This window comes from Bidens hawaiensis, unplaced genomic scaffold, assembly GCF_021521415.1.
Source record: "Bidens hawaiensis isolate Kalapana, Puna unplaced genomic scaffold, B.hawaiensis_p1.1 tig00039148_1, whole genome shotgun sequence".
In the NCBI taxonomy this organism is placed as follows: Eukaryota; Viridiplantae; Streptophyta; class Magnoliopsida; order Asterales; family Asteraceae; genus Bidens; species Bidens hawaiensis.
In genome coordinates, this window is record NW_027505598.1 from 12,100 (window position 1) to 28,092 (window position 15,993).

The 15,993-nt window shown below is 40.0% G+C and overlaps 1 protein-coding gene and 1 pseudogene across 1 annotated transcript; one reads left to right on the plus strand and one right to left on the minus strand.

Annotated features, from left to right (window-relative positions):
- Positions 1-4,551: 4,551 nt before the first annotated feature.
- Positions 4,552-7,786, plus strand: LOC143614190 (receptor-like protein Cf-9). The gene is made up of 2 exons (XM_077087698.1): positions 4,552-7,518; positions 7,606-7,786. The coding sequence occupies exon 1, from the start codon at positions 4,621-4,623 to the stop codon at positions 7,513-7,515; it is 2,895 nt and encodes a 964-aa protein (XP_076943813.1). The 5' UTR covers positions 4,552-4,620; the 3' UTR covers positions 7,516-7,518; positions 7,606-7,786.
- Positions 7,787-7,878: 92 nt separating this feature from the next.
- Positions 7,879-9,071, minus strand: LOC143614191 (cationic amino acid transporter 1 pseudogene; annotated as a pseudogene).
- Between the last annotated feature and the right edge of the window lie 6,922 nt (positions 9,072-15,993).

Sequence of the window (15,993 nt, forward strand, 5' to 3'; positions counted from 1 at the left end):
ATTCCCAACCTTTATGTATGGCGCGTAGCCATATGGGATATTATGAGGATTCCCAACCTTTATGTATGGCGCGTAGCCATATGGGATATTATGAGGATTCCCAACCTTTATGTATGGCGCGTAGCCATATGGGATATTATGAGGATTCCCAATCTTTATGTATGGCGCGTAGCCATATGGGATATTACGAGGATTCCCAACCTTTAAGTATGACTCATTCGGTGATTTGGATTAGACTATTGTCTCGTCTGATAGTACAATCATAGTTGTTCTTATCCTGATTTGGATTACTGTTCTTCATTTGTTGTGTCGCTTACGCGCGGCCTGCGTAAGGTCTCCTTTATTCTCACGCGCAGATGTGATGCGCGAGCGTACATGATGCGTGAGCATCTGATATGCATGAGCATACGTGAAGCCCAATAAAATATGTGATGCGTGAGCATATGAGATGCGTGAGCATATGATATGCGTGAACATTCGTGATGCGTGAGCACACGTGATGCGTGAGAATATGTGACACGCGTGAACACACGTGATGCGTGAGAATATGGATTTCCATAGAACATATCTGGAAGAAAAAACCGTAGACCTGAGATATTGATGAACAGATCGGAGGGCCGAGACGAGAAGCGAAGTGTGGTTCATTGCCGTCCCACGGATGGCGCCAATGTCGAAGCATGAGATGAATCTGACCTGATCCATGACGATGTTTCCACGGATTTCGAGATGAACGAACCACGTTTTGATCTTCTTCTCTGGCTGCTTGGGATCTGCAATGGCTTTTTGGGGTGTGGAGGTGACCGCTAAGAAATCTCGAGGATCTCTTGTTCACAGACACAAAAATATGGTGGTGGCTCTTATTGAGAATGACCAACCCCTAATAAGGAGGTGGAGACCTGCTTATATAGGGAGCCTCATGGCCACCATCATGGTTCCCTAATGGGCCTAGCCCAGTTAGGGTTACCTCCACAAAACCCCCTCGGCCCAATAACATTGTATTAGTCCATATAATAAAATAAGCCAAACATAATAAATTTAGGGTCGTAAAACCGGGTTTAGTACCATACCCCTACAAAATTAATTCACAAGTATTTGAGAATCACAACTGAAAAAACAGAGTTTATTTATCTTTATCATTTGACAAAATCCGTGTAATACACGGGTTCAAAAACCAGTAAATTATATTTCAAAACTGTTTGATAGTTAATAAAACAAGAAAAAAAAACTTTAAGAAAAGTTATATATATTTCAAGCATCTAATTTGAAATCCATAAGTCGAGATAACATATTTCCTAATTTAGACATAATAACTAGCTGTCGGCATTCAATATGGATGTAATTTTTTTTATAACGGCGACTTTCTTGTATTTAGGCTATCGCACTCTTCAAATTTGGAGAGCCCCGATGCCCTACTCTTGTCAGACTATGTTGTCTTAACCGGGCCCACGCTGGCTTCAGAGTTTGGCTTGGACGATCCCGGGAAACCATACAGCCGACTGCCACTTGAAGGCCGTTGTGCCACTTGTAATATGTTTTGATCTTTTCATATTTATATATAATAAATTAAATATTTTATATATACTTATTTTATTATTTATTTTATAAGATTAGAAGATTCATAGCTGTGTTTAGAATGAAACTTTTTATACTTTTACTGTCCCACATCGTTCAAGTGACATATATTTTTTATTGAAACTAAGGTTTGATTGTCTGTTTGTTTGTTGAATTTACTATGTTTTACAGTTTATTATTGTAGGTTAAGAGTATGTTGTTGGTCCTTAAGCTTGCCAAATGATTCTCTCATCAAACAAAAGTAAGCAATAAGCTAAAAGGTACTGATGTGGGGTGAAATATTGTGTGTTAAGTACGCTATATCGTGTGGTTTATGTATTTATATGTATCGAACACGATTACTTTGAGTGGTTTTATGTTCAAGGTGATTGGATCTTAAAGGATCTAGTTTGGAGCATTTAAGATGGAATGGAAATGAAGGTAATGCTATGTGGCATGATAGAGAACCGAAATATGAAGACCCACGTCTTTTTGAAGGAAACAGTACGACGGGGACTGAGCCCACCGTAGTTTACGGTGGGTGGCCACCGTAAGGCAATGGGAAAGGATCGTAAGCTACAGTCCCCATCGTAGCTTTCGGTGGGCCGACCGACGGGAAACATGCAGATTTTGTTTTTTCTTCCTTATTTAAGCCCAGTAAAACCCTGAATGGCTATGCTTCATAACCTAACATATTTGGACAATTTTGGGAGCCTTTTCCACTATTCTAACACCTATCAAACACAAGAATCATCCATGATTTCATTCTCTTACACCATAGTAGAGCTATTGAAGATGAAGATGCAAAACTAAGGATTTCGTAACCATCTTCAGGCATGGGGTTGAGTTGTATGTTGGTTTGTTGGTACTTTAAACCATGAATTTGGATTTCGAACTGGTTAATCATTCGGTTAGTCGAATCTTGCCTTTTGTTTGTGTGCTTAAACGGTTTTTCGTAATTGAATGCTTTGAAGATTTATTAGTTAATTGATTTGTGGTCATTAACATCTAGGATTGAGTTCTTATTGTCATTGACATGTTTATCATTAACCATAATATTGAATTGATTCATCAACACCTAATAATCTTAATATCTCTTCTTCTTTAAAATTGCTAAATCCGGGCTCCACTGAATTGCAAGGAAACCTACCTCACAACATATTCCATCTTCAGTCTTTGGAAGTAGTCGACTTGCCATGGAACAGTTTCACAGGACATATCCCTTCGGAGATTACACTTCTTCCTAAATTGGTTAACACTTTATCTCTCTAGGGATTCTAGGGATGGGCTTGATAAATTGTTGATTCAACCACATATTTTCAGTATTCTCCTTACAAATTCCACTTTTTTTAGAGACCTTCACCTTACATATGCTAATATAGGTTTTGTTTTACCCATTTATCTTAATTACAATACTGACCTCTAACTTATTTACAATAATATTTTTAACCTAAACATACTATAAATTAATAACAAACAGACCCTTAAAGTTTATAATTTTTTTTTTTTGATTTCAATTTTTTTTTTTTTTATTTCAAATTGTTTTATATAATTTACTATAAAACGATTACAATAAAGTGGCAGGCAAACGGGCAACAAGCTGCGCCGCAACCCCCTTTTGAACAGCAAAGCCAATCCTGCTAAAAACGAAGCTTCGGGACCTAGAAGCTGAAGAGGTTCCGTGTACGACACGCTGAACCCTACTCAAAAATTTCACAGCCTCTGGAGCCAGAAAACCAAATGTATCAAAGGCAAATGGTAGAAAGACATGTTGATTATCTAAACAAGCTTTCTCGTATTATAAAATCTTAGTTTATAATACAACTAAGATTTTGTTTAACTTCAATAAACTTGAAGGTGATGGAGATGAAGTAGGGTTAAAACGGGTTTTGGCCATCCACCCACCCCGACAATTCAAATCCACCTTGAAACAGTAGTGAATTCAGGTTTATTTGCACAGAGGTCAAGGAGAAGTGATTTTTTTTATATATATTCGAAAAGGAAAAGTAATTTTATACGTGAAAAGGAAAAGTAATTTTATACTTGGAAGGGAAAAGGAAATAATCGAGACAGATATATTAATTTGTTGCATTATGGTGTCCTAAAGAGTTTCGGCCTTCTTCACTGCCAATACAACCTCTTCCTCCTTCACCCGTCAACCTCAACCACCAAAAAACGTGATATTTATTTTACGACTCAACGTAAGTTCATTTTGGACTGGAACCCATTTTAAACCGAACCAAACTGGTATTTTATATTGCTGGCCTGTTTAGACAGACACATTTTCCCAACAACCTTTTCTGCCCCAAACCTATTTTAACTATCACCAAACCTGCTCGTCTTGCTAGCCTTAGGGGCTGTTTGGTAGCCTCTTAACAGTTATTAAGAGACTATCTCCTAATGGCTTATAACCTCTTCATGGTTAAAAGGTAGTCTTAAGTCTGAATGGTTAAGAGATAACCATTAAGAGGTGATATATGAACAAACCAAACAAGGTCATTTTTCGTGTCCTGACGATGCATGATGTCGACCCCACATCAAAACAGGATTTGGTCAAGATAGTCACCCAAACAATTTTCTCCGATTGTTTAATCAACGGATCCATTCACCTTTTTCTAATTTGTTTACCTTAATCTTCATCTTCACTATGGATAAAAATATCTTAACCAAGTTGCAAGATATTTGCATGTATACCTCCAAAACCTTACAAGGGCCACTGTGGCACAGATCTGCTATTGAAAAATCTACACTAGCTGACAACAACATTAAATTTAAGACCCTACCACCAATATAAAGTCTTATCATAATCCTTATATTACCCTCAAGTCTATGGTCACATTAAACCTCAATCAAATCGATGTGGTTGATCCAAGACTTTATGTTTATCTTTATGTCATCTACAAGTTGAAAGTTCTGCTTCGGGTCTACAAACATAAACGCTGAGGTGGGAAAGGCTGAATGTATCAATGGTCTTTGAATATGCACGTTAAACTGTACCGTGAGTATATATAGGTTGTAGCAAATTATGAATATCGATTTGTAGCCGTTAGAAACATACGATCGACGGAAATGTGCAATTTGATTTTGCCTTTTCTTTTCCTTTCCTTTTTGTTCATCTCTTCGACCTCATCCTCTTTATCTTCTTCCAAGTACACCACTCACAAATGCTCTGTTCAACAAACCCTTGCTTTGCTTCAGTTTAAAAAAAACCTTTCCTCCATTAATACCATGTATGACTACGGATGCGAAGATTGGCTTGGTTCTGGTTATAATCCAATTCTGGTTAACTGGAACACAAGTATAGATTGTTGTGATTGGAACGGAGTCACTTGTGACCAGTCCACTGGTGACGTTATCGGTCTTGACCTTAGCTGTGGTATGCTGCAAGGTACCATCCACCCTAACACCACTCTTTTCCGCCTCCCTAATCTTCAGAGACTCAACCTTGCTTACAATGATTTTACTGATTCTCAACTTCCACCTGACATGGGCAGTATTTCTAATAGTCTCACGCATCTCAACATCTCTTCTTGTGGATTTATAGGCCAAGTTCCCACTGATGTCTCACACATCCATAAATTGGTATCCCTTGATTTCTCTTTGAATGGGAATGAGAATGGGATTGATCTCAATCTTGAACCTCTTGTTTTTATCAACATGCTTCAAAATTTAACAGTTTTGAAAGAACTTTCACTTGAAAATGTTTTAATCTCTTCAGTTCTACCTACTAATCTTAACATCTCTTCTTCTTTAGAATTGCTAAATCTTCGCAATACTGGATTGCAAGGAAACCTACCTAACCAGTTTTTCAATCTTCGATCTTTGGAAAACCTTGACTTGTCACGTAACAATTTCACTGGGAACATCCCTTCAGGGATCTCACATCTTCCTAAGCTGGTTTCTCTTGATCTCTCTTCAGATGTGATTAATAGTTTGTTGATTCAACCTCATATTTTTTATATTCTCCTTTACAATTCTACCTTTTTGAGTAAACTTTGGCTTGCAAGAGTTAATATAGGTTTGGTTTTACCCACTTATCTTAACACCTCTTCTCCTCTAAGGTCACTTGATCTTAGCTTCACCAACATGCAAGGCAAATTACCTGGTAATATCTTAAATCTAAGAGATATGGAAGAACTTTACTTGGCAGGAAACAAAAATCTTTCTGGTCCACTTCCCAAGATTAACACAAGCACTAGCAACCCTCTCTGGTGGTTAGATCTGTCAAACACAAGCTTAACCGGAGAGATACCCACCTCAATTGGCCATCTCGACTCTTTAATATACTTGGATCTCTCAGATTGTCGTTTGAATGGGTCCGTTCCCAAATCCATTGGTAAACTTAGAAACCTTGTATTTATATATTTATCATCTAACATGCTTTCTGGAACATTGCCTCCATCATTATTTACCCTGCCTTCTTTAGAGTATATCAGGCTTGGTAAGAACAAGTTCCAAGGAAATATGCCACTCGAGTTGTTTTCTCTTAAATCTTTGAAAGGATTATCCCTTACTAAGAATAGACTAACCGGCCAGATTGATGTACTTGATAATGGACCCATCTCGCAAACATTTCAACGACTTACCAATCTCACTTACATAGACCTTTCTTCTAATAGTTTTAGAGGTGATTGGGATTTGGATGCATTGTTCTCAAGCCTCACAAACCTTGAAACACTCATTCTCTCAGATAGTGGTATATCTCTTACTACCAATAATGCTAATCATTATGTCAATCCCGATTTTGGGACCTTAAGTTTGGCCTCTTGCAATCTAAAGGTGTTTCCAGTGTCCTTTCGAGCCATGACACATCTTAAACATTTAGATCTATCTAGCAATGATATTCATGGTCACATTCCTGATTGGGTAGGGGAGATGGGAGTAAAGCAGTTGAAAGTTTTTGATCTTTCAAATAACTCTATAACGGGCACAATTCCAAATGTATATGCGAATTGGAGTGGATTAGAGGCGTTTATTTTAAACAGAAACCAGTTAGAAGGAACGGTGCCAACTTCTTTGAACAAATGTAAAAATTTGAGAATAATTGATTTGGGAAACAATCACTTAAATGACGCATTTCCTGGTTGGTTTGAAGATCTTCCCAAGTTACAGGCTCTTGTCCTTAAATCGAACTACTTTCATAGTGGCATTGAAACCTCTTCTACAGTTGAAATCTCATTTCCAAGTCTGCGAGTTCTTGACTTATCTAATAATGGGTTTGTAGGTCAACTCCCTACAAAATATTTTCAGAATTTCAATGCAATGAAGGATGTGGTAAAGAGGAACACAAAACCAGAATATGTTCAAGTTGGTCGCATGTATTACTCTATCACTGTTGCGATGAAAGGACAAGATCAACATTTTTTGCAACTTTTGGTTGAGTACACGATTGTTGATCTATCAAACAATAAATTTGAAGGAGATATTCCAAACATCATTGGAAACCTAAACTCTTTGAAAGTGCTCAACTTGTCCCACAACAGTCTAACGGGTCGAATCCCACAGGCTATTGGGAAATTATCAGAAATTGAATCACTAGACTTGTCTTGGAACAAACTCACAGGAGAAATCCCACAAACCCTTGCTGACTTGACGTTTCTTGGATTCTTAAATCTATCACAAAATGATCTTGTGGGCCGCATTCCGCTAAGAAAGCAGTTCAACACATTTCAAGGTGATTCATTTGAGGGGAACCCAAATCTATGTGGCCTTCCATTACCCAAAAATTGCAGTGAGCCTCCACGGGAACCACAACTTGAGGTTGATGGAGATGAGGAAGAGGAGAGTGGATTTACATGGAAAGTGGTGATGATGGGATACGGGTGTGGAACCTTACTTGGGTTCGTGTTGGGATATCTAATGCTATCAACAGGAAAACCGAAATGGTTCAATGCGGTTGCTGATGCAGCAGAGCATATTATCATGAAAGGCAAAACAAGTCAATATAATAATATTAGTCAGTAAATGGTATGTGTTACATGGTTTTTTATTTCACCAATATGTGCAAAATACCTTAATTCATTTATTTTTTTTTAACAAAAATTTCTTATGCAGGTAAAAAACTTTGGGGGTGAAGTTGTACCCTTCAGAATCATGCAGTTGTAGAGAACCTTCTAAACTATTTTGAATTTTGAGTAATTATTGTTATGTTGTTCACCAGGTGATCTTATCTTAATCCTTTCTAATCTTTATAGTAATCAAGTAAGTTTTTGTTGTTGTTCACAATCAACCTCCTAAACACTCAAAAATACAATAATAAAAAAACAACCCTTTAAAATCATATGCAATTTCAGAAAATAAATCTGTTTCTGTTAAGTTCTCATTTCACATTTTTTTCATAAGTTTACTAGATTAAACAAAAATCAGGTGCGGCTAGTTGTTATTGTATTGAGTTCTATAGGTTCAGAAGTTGCAGTCACTCTTTCTCTATCATTTCCTATTTCAACCTCATTATCATCAACCTCCGTCTTCACAGTCTCTTTCGATGCATCATACGTGGCATGCAATCCCACAAGAAAATAGTATGTCAACAAAACAGCAGTCCACCCCAAGAACCTTAAGAAAGATGCACCATCAATTGACCCCATCATGAACAAATTCAATGCAATGCTACCCGACGGAAGCCATGGAACAAATGGCGCCCCCCAAAGCTTCGGGTTCCTCGCTTGCTTCACCGTTAACCGAATACCCAAAGTGGCCAAAAACCATATCCCCACGACAAACAGATACACCAACCAACTGTTTACTCCCCATGCCCAAAGTAAACCCATCCCAGTGGCCGAACAAACGATCAACACCAAGAAGATAATCAGCTTGATTCTATCTTGGCCCGTTGTCACCCCCGTTGAGTAGTATCGTCTCACTAATAGCCCGATTGCCACTAGTGAGAATATGAAAAGTGTAGAAATGGAAAGAAGACTTGCTAGGACATCAAGGCTCGTGAACAACGCAACCAGGCAGTTTGTAGCAGTCATGATAATGGCAGCATTAACCGGTGTCCCAAACCTTTTATGGACCAAGGCTAGAATAGGTGGCGCCATGTGGGCTCTCGCGATGTGAGTGAAGTATCTAGATTCGGCTATGATGATAGCTAACAGAACAGTAGTCATTCCCTTTAACGCACCTAGCGCGACTAATATCTTAGCCCAGTTCATCCCCACGGCTTTAAATGCAACTGTGAAAGAGGCATCAACATTAATCTGGTTGTAAGGTTGCATTAGACACAACACTGCAGCCAGAAGTGAGTAACTGGTGATGACAATCAACATAGACCCGACTAACCCGATGGGTATATCTCTTCCTGGCTTCTTGGTTTCTTCACCTAATGTTGCCACTCCATCAAACCCGACATACGCGAAGAAAATCACGGATGAAGCCTTCCAAATACCCCGAAAACCGAAAGGTGCAAACGGGTCAAAGTTGGCCAGATTAGCCTTTGTTGATCCTGCTATGATTATAAAAAGCAGGACACCGATATGAATTATGGTTGCAATAGAGTTGAGCCTTGATGATCCTTTCATGCTGAGAGATGCAAAGTGAAGAGGTATGTACCCGCCTCAACATCGAGCGGGGCGGGTCAACCCACAAGATATAGACAAGAGGCTTGAAATCAAGATGTTATGAAGGCACAAAGCCAAAACCTATGCGCATGGCGCATAGCACATATGCTCACGCATCACATATGCTCACGCATCACACATGCTCACGCATCATATATGCTCACGCGTATCACATGCTCACGCACCATATATGCTCACGCATATCACATCTGCGCGTGGCGCATCCGCGCGTGGCGCATATCACATGCTCATGCATATCACATCTACGCGTGGCGCATTCGCGCGTGGCGCATATTACATGCTCGTGCATATCATATCGGCGCATGAAACATCTGCGCGTGGGAATAAAGAGAAGACCTTGCGCATCCTCAGGATGGGCGCATATCACACATGCACATAATCAACCTCGTCCTTATCCAAATCAGGATAAGGACAACCTTGATTGTGCACGTCAGACAACCTTCCAGAAGGTATCCTTTTAAGGAATAAGAATATGCTGATATTGACAGCTGCCAATGAAAGGTGGACAACTCAGCAAAACCCATGTGTCACCACGTGATTGCACATGGGTCAGGTGAAATACCTAGGTCAGAGAATAATCAATAAAAGGGCGTCAGGTGTCCCAAGGACACGTGGCGCAAAGCAACAGGAGGAGGCCAAAAAGGCCCTAACGGAATCCGAGCCCAATCATTTGGAAACCCTAGCACTATAAATACCATACTGCCTCCACCAAGAGAGGTACACATTATCAACACGATTTATTAAGCAATATTAAGCAGTACAAAGCAACACTGAGCAATACTACAGCTACAGTAAGCAAGTACACACTAAAAAATACTTTCCAAATCCCTACTCACTCTCAGATTACTTTATATCTTCTCCTACAATCTCTTATTCTCACACCGGAGGGTTACCCCAAAGAGGACCCCTCTGTCCCTTTCTAAGGGGTAAGTTTACGGTGTTGTTCATTTTGTAGGTGGAAGAATCCAGTCTCCGGAGAACCATCGGTGAAATCGCATAATCATACCCGAGGAAAGTAGATCGTCTACCAGCGAGTCGATCCACGATTCTTCATTGGACCCCTCTGATCTGCTAACGTCGCCGGCTCTGCAAACATTCAAATGAGCAAAGATTTATTAACAATTCTATCAGAATCGCGCTCATACAACCATAAAAGCATAAACAAAATATACCTGTCGCAGAGGAAACAGCAGGCGCAGAGCCGCTTCCCTTTTCCGCCGCGCGAAGGGAGGAGGTGGCGGCGCCGTACCTCGTGTGGACAGGAGGTCTGCCCACATTTAGAGGCAGGGAAGAGAAGGGAAAAACTTGGAGATAAACTCCTGGGTCTTCTCAGCTCCCTTCGCCTGAGTAGGAGGATCCTGAGCAGGGGCATCTTTCTTCTGTTTTTTACTGGCCCTGCGCCAGTCTTCCCCTTAGCTTTACGCTTTAGTTGGGGCATCTCTTCCTCCTCCTCCTCCTCCGCGAGCTCCAGCTCATAGTTTTCCAGCGCATCTACAATACGTGCAACAGAAATGTTAACCAAATCTGATATCATAAAGGTGTAAGTATAACTACAAAGGCTTACCAGGCGCATCGCTCTCAAAGCAAAATCCCAGATCAACAGGGATGAACATGTCATCAAAGCGATCTGGGAAGCCCACCTCCCCAGCGCCAAGCGCAACGGAGCCACCCTCCACCTGATCATCGTAGGCGGCGTGGACATACTCATTCGTCACTACACAAAACAAGGCAAATGATATCAGCAAAACAAATTAAATTCGCGCAGAAGTAATGCAATGAGTCAACTTACACAAGCCGTCAACTTGGATAACGGGCTCGCTCGCGCTGTCGGCCCACCGCCTGCTCATGCCAACCCCCACCAGCGCCTCCTCGCAAATACTCTTGGCGGGGGATGGTTCGGCGGTCAATTTGTTAACCCAGGCGCCAGTTGGGTTCTTGAGGACATCCACATCCGCAGGCGCAGAGGATATCGCGCGCATGGTCATGCGGATGGGAATCACGCCAGCCCTAACATAAAAAAACCTCTCAGACCAGTCATGAAGGCTCTTGAAAGAGACAGTGCAGCACTTCACCTTCTGACTGCGAGGAATAAAGGAAAACCAAGAATCTTGGATCTTGGGCTTGTAAAAATACTGAAAGCGCCGAGGGGTGGGCTCCTCGCGTTGCGATTTGCACATAAACTCAAAGTGAGTCATGCGCAGAAGTCCAAACGGATGGACTTGGGATATATGAATCCCATAGAAACGGAGCAGCGCACCTACAAACCTTGTCATCGGAAGACGAAGGTTGCAGTGGGTGAAAAAATGGGAGTACAAAGAAATGTAGCCGGCAGGCGGATTCGCCGCCGTTTGCCCGGCCGTCGGCAACATGCAGCCAAACACAGGGGGAAAGCCCTGAAAAGCGACAAGACTATCGAGATCGGCCTGCTTCAATTTGCAGAGGATCTCATTCCACTTCTTCACCACCTTCACCCTTCCCACCTCCTCCGATGAGACCTCAGCAGTTCGTTTCCCCTTGCCGGTCTTCTTCAAAGTCGACATCACTACTGATTTGACACGGCGATCGCTGGGGTAGATTATGGTGTCTGAACAATCAGACATACAACCGTGAATCGGACAGAGTTTGCTTCAACAATAGAGGTATAGAAGGAGGAGACAGACAATCAATGAAAGAAAAATTTTGAATAACAATGAAGATGAAGAAAATAACTCAAAGGGCCTGCTTTTATAGGACCAGGAGAGAGAAAAATGGTACTGATCAGGATTCACGCGCCCCCACTCGCAGGTGTAAGCCAACGCGAGCGCGACACGTGTCCCTGACACTGTATGAGGGGACACGAAACGAAATGGAACAGGTACTGCCAGAGCTCACGCGCCACCACTCGCAGGTGCAGGCCAATACGAGCGCGACACGTGTTCCTGACACTGTGTGAAGGGACGTGAAAGGCAACTGTAGCACCTCGAGCACACGAAAAGTCTGACACGTCTCTGACGCATGACAGCACCAACCAACCACGTACAGGGACGTTTCGTTTTCAACCAAAAGAATAGAACTTCGCGCAACGATGAGAAATAACAAAGGAAAAGACAAAACCCTATTTAAAAAGCAAAATATTAAGTCTAACATCTGTCTTACCTTGCTTGCGCGAGACAAGACACACATTAGACTGGGGGGCTTGAAGTGGTATGTACCCGCCTCAACATCAAGCGGGGCGGGTCAACCCACAAGATATAGACAAGAGGCTTGAAATCAAGATGTTATGAAGGCACAAAGCCAAAACCTATACGCATGGCGCATAGCACATATGCTCACGCATCACATATGCTCACGCATCACATATGCTCACGCATCACATATGCTCAAGCATCACATCTGCTCACGCATCACATGTGCTCACGCGTATCACATGCTCACGCACCATATATGCTCACGCATATCACATCCGCGCGTGGCGCATCCGCGCGTGGCGCATCCGCGCGTGGCGCATATCACATGCTCATGCATATCACATCTACGCGTGGCGCATTCGCGCGTGGCGCATATTACATGCTCGTGCATATCATATCGGCGCATGAAACATCTACGCGTGGGAATAAAGAGAAGACCTTGCGCATCCTCAGGATGGGCGCATATCACACATGCACATAATCAACCTCGTCCTTATCCAAATCAGGATAAGGACAACCTTGATTGTGCACGTCAGACAACCTTCCAGAAGGTATCCTTTTAAGGAATAAGAATATGCTGATATTGACAGCTGCCAATGAAAGGTGGACAACTCAGCAAAACCCATGTGCCACCACGTGATTGCACATGGGTCAGGTGAAATACCTAGGTCAGAGAATAATCAATGAAAGGGCGCCAGGTGTCCCAAGGACACGTGGCGCAAAGCAACAGGAGGAGGCCAAAAAGGCCCTAACGGAATCTGAGCCCAATCATTTGGAAACCCTAGCACTATAAATACCATACTGCCTCCACCAAGAGAGGTACACATTATCAACACGATTTATTAAGCAATATTAAGCAGTACAAAGCAACACTGAGCAATACTACAGCTACAGTAAGCAAGTACACACTAAAAAATACTTTCCAAATCCCTACTCACTCTCAGATTACTTTATATCTTCTCCTACAATCTCTTATTCTCACACCGGAGGGTTACCCCAAAGAGGACCCCTCTGTCCCTTTCTGAGGGGTAAGTTTACGGTGTTGTTTATTTTGTAGGTGGAAGAATCCAGTCTCCGGAGAACCATCGGTGAAATCGCATAATCATACCCGAGGAAAGTAGATCGTCTACCAGCGAGTCGATCCACGATTCTTCATTGGACCCCTCTGATCTGCTAACGTCGCCGGCTCTGCAAACATTCAAATGAGCAAAGATTTATTAACTGGTCATTCAAGTTAGTTAAAAGTATTTTTCAATTTGAACTGGTCATTCATATGTATGTATGTAAAAGAATAATATACAAGTAGCTATGACATGATAGCCATATTGTTGATATTAGACTATTTTCAGTGAGTTCTTGAAGAGTTGAAGATATCCCTTGAAGGTCCTTACCATTGGAGCTCACTCATTCGAAGAAGTCCTTAGGTGAGGCGTCCTGCACAAGGGCACGGGTCTGCCTCGTTTCTTGCGATTAGTGGGCCCAAAGTATGAAAGGAAAAGTTATATTTAATTATTATGTGTAAAAATATTTGTAGGGTTTAAGATGGAATTAGGAATTTTTAAGAATATTATGTCGTAAATGACGTGACAGTTAAAGACGTCTCTAAAAACATACGTAGCATTGGTAATAGTCTTATGAGGGATCTTGATGAGCATGTGAATAACAATTGCAATCTTTAGATGATGTGACACTTCTTGTTTCAAATGTTAATATCAATCTATATAATTCAACCAAGAAAACGACATAAGAAACATGGCAAAGTAATTTAATAGCAAATGGAAAAATATCTTCAAAAACAAATAGAAAAGTGGATTACTTTATGTCATGTGGCAGGCAAAACTGTCAAAGAGGGGTTGTTTTGATTCAAGTCCATTACTTTCGTTGCTTCTGGGGCCCGGCCCATAAAAGGATACAAGACGGATACATCATACAAAAACAATAATGATTTGTTATTACTATTTATTAATACTGTTTTCTAAATTTATTGTAACATCATAAGTCGATAGATTGTATCTAGTAAGATTTAACGTTGCTAAGTTCTATAAGCACTTAAACACATCCAAAAGCCAGTTCCTTTAATTAACCAATTTATTCATCAAAATTCCTTTGTTTATAGGAATTAAAGGATTTTTCCACAAAAGTTCGAATTTTAAATTCAAACTAATAACTAAAATATCAAAAGGTTTATATATTAAAATTTATCATTTGCATTCAATGACGTGAAAACCTTGTTACGTTGATGATCTACCTTCAACATCGAATATCATATGATACCTAAAGTTAAGCATCCCAATGAAATCAATATAAAAAAGAGAGAATCGGTTTCAAAGATTATAAATGAGATAGAAGAGAGTGGGTATGATGCAATGACCGCATCTTATTTTTTAGGAATCAAGGGCTTTTTGTTATTGTGAATTACTCTAATAACTAAACCTCAAATTTTTAAAATTTATTAAAAAAAATCAATATGGTTTTATAACATGAATTGTTTGTACTATTAAGTCTTTATTCAATTATTCAAAACAAACAAATAATAGAACCTCATTCAGTAATTCCTAAGCTGTAGAAACCTTGGTATCTTTAAACCTCACCTATCCCATCCCACCCACTGAATGATTTCAAAAAGTCATCCTTTTAACCGATTTGTTATTCTAAATTCTAAAACAATTATTATTATTATTATTATTATTATTATTATTATTAAATCTGTTTTACCCACTTAATTTAACGTATTCTCAATTACATGACTTTCCAAGAATTACTTAATCAAGATCAATCTCTGAGAATATCATTTGATCAATCTTTGATCAAAATACTCAAAATATTCATGTTAAAACCAGTCAACCCGTTAACATTTTAATCATCAACTCAATTGTATTTTTAGTCAACCGGATTCTACCACTTGTCCAAATCTCCCCAAAAGCCAAAATATATACTCGTCGGAAGCTAAAGGTTAATCTCTTCGGACACCAAAATAATCTTGTCGAACCAACTGTTTAATAGGCCAAGTGCAAAATCCGGTTGACTAAATATCCAGTTAAGCTAATGATTAAAAGTCAACAGATCAACATAGCATAAACATTTGATAATTTATCAATCAAATGGACATTATCTTAACATTGAACAGTCAAATCAACATTTCTGTCATTAGATGATTAGAGGACACAGAGTGGTGTCCGTGAAAAGCAACAAAAATCTGGCACCGGAAATCAAGAATGAAAATGAGAAAGTTGGGATAATTTCTTAGGATTTTCATCCCAAAAAAAAAGAGAAAATTCTTAAAATAAGCATTTATGAAAAAAAAATTTAGTTTTAGGTACGATATGTAAAAAATTCCAGAAATAGGTATTATAAACTAGTCGTGACGAGTAGTTTGTAGAAACGAATTATAACTTGCCACTTGTTCTTAACCTAACCGTAACGAGCAGGTTAACTAATCATTTACTCGTCATGACTAAATAAGTTTCATGCCTCGTAATCAACGCACACGAGTAATTCATGAGTCATTTAGTTGCAACGAGTAAATTATAAGGTTAAACTAGGTGCGGCGGGTTAACTACTAATAAACTACTCGTGTAAGGAATATAACCGGGTAAACTAGTCTTTGCGACTAAGGGACTTATGAATTACTCGTGGGCGTTGATTACGAGGCATGAAACTTATTTAGTCGTGACGAGTAAATGATTAGTAAACGT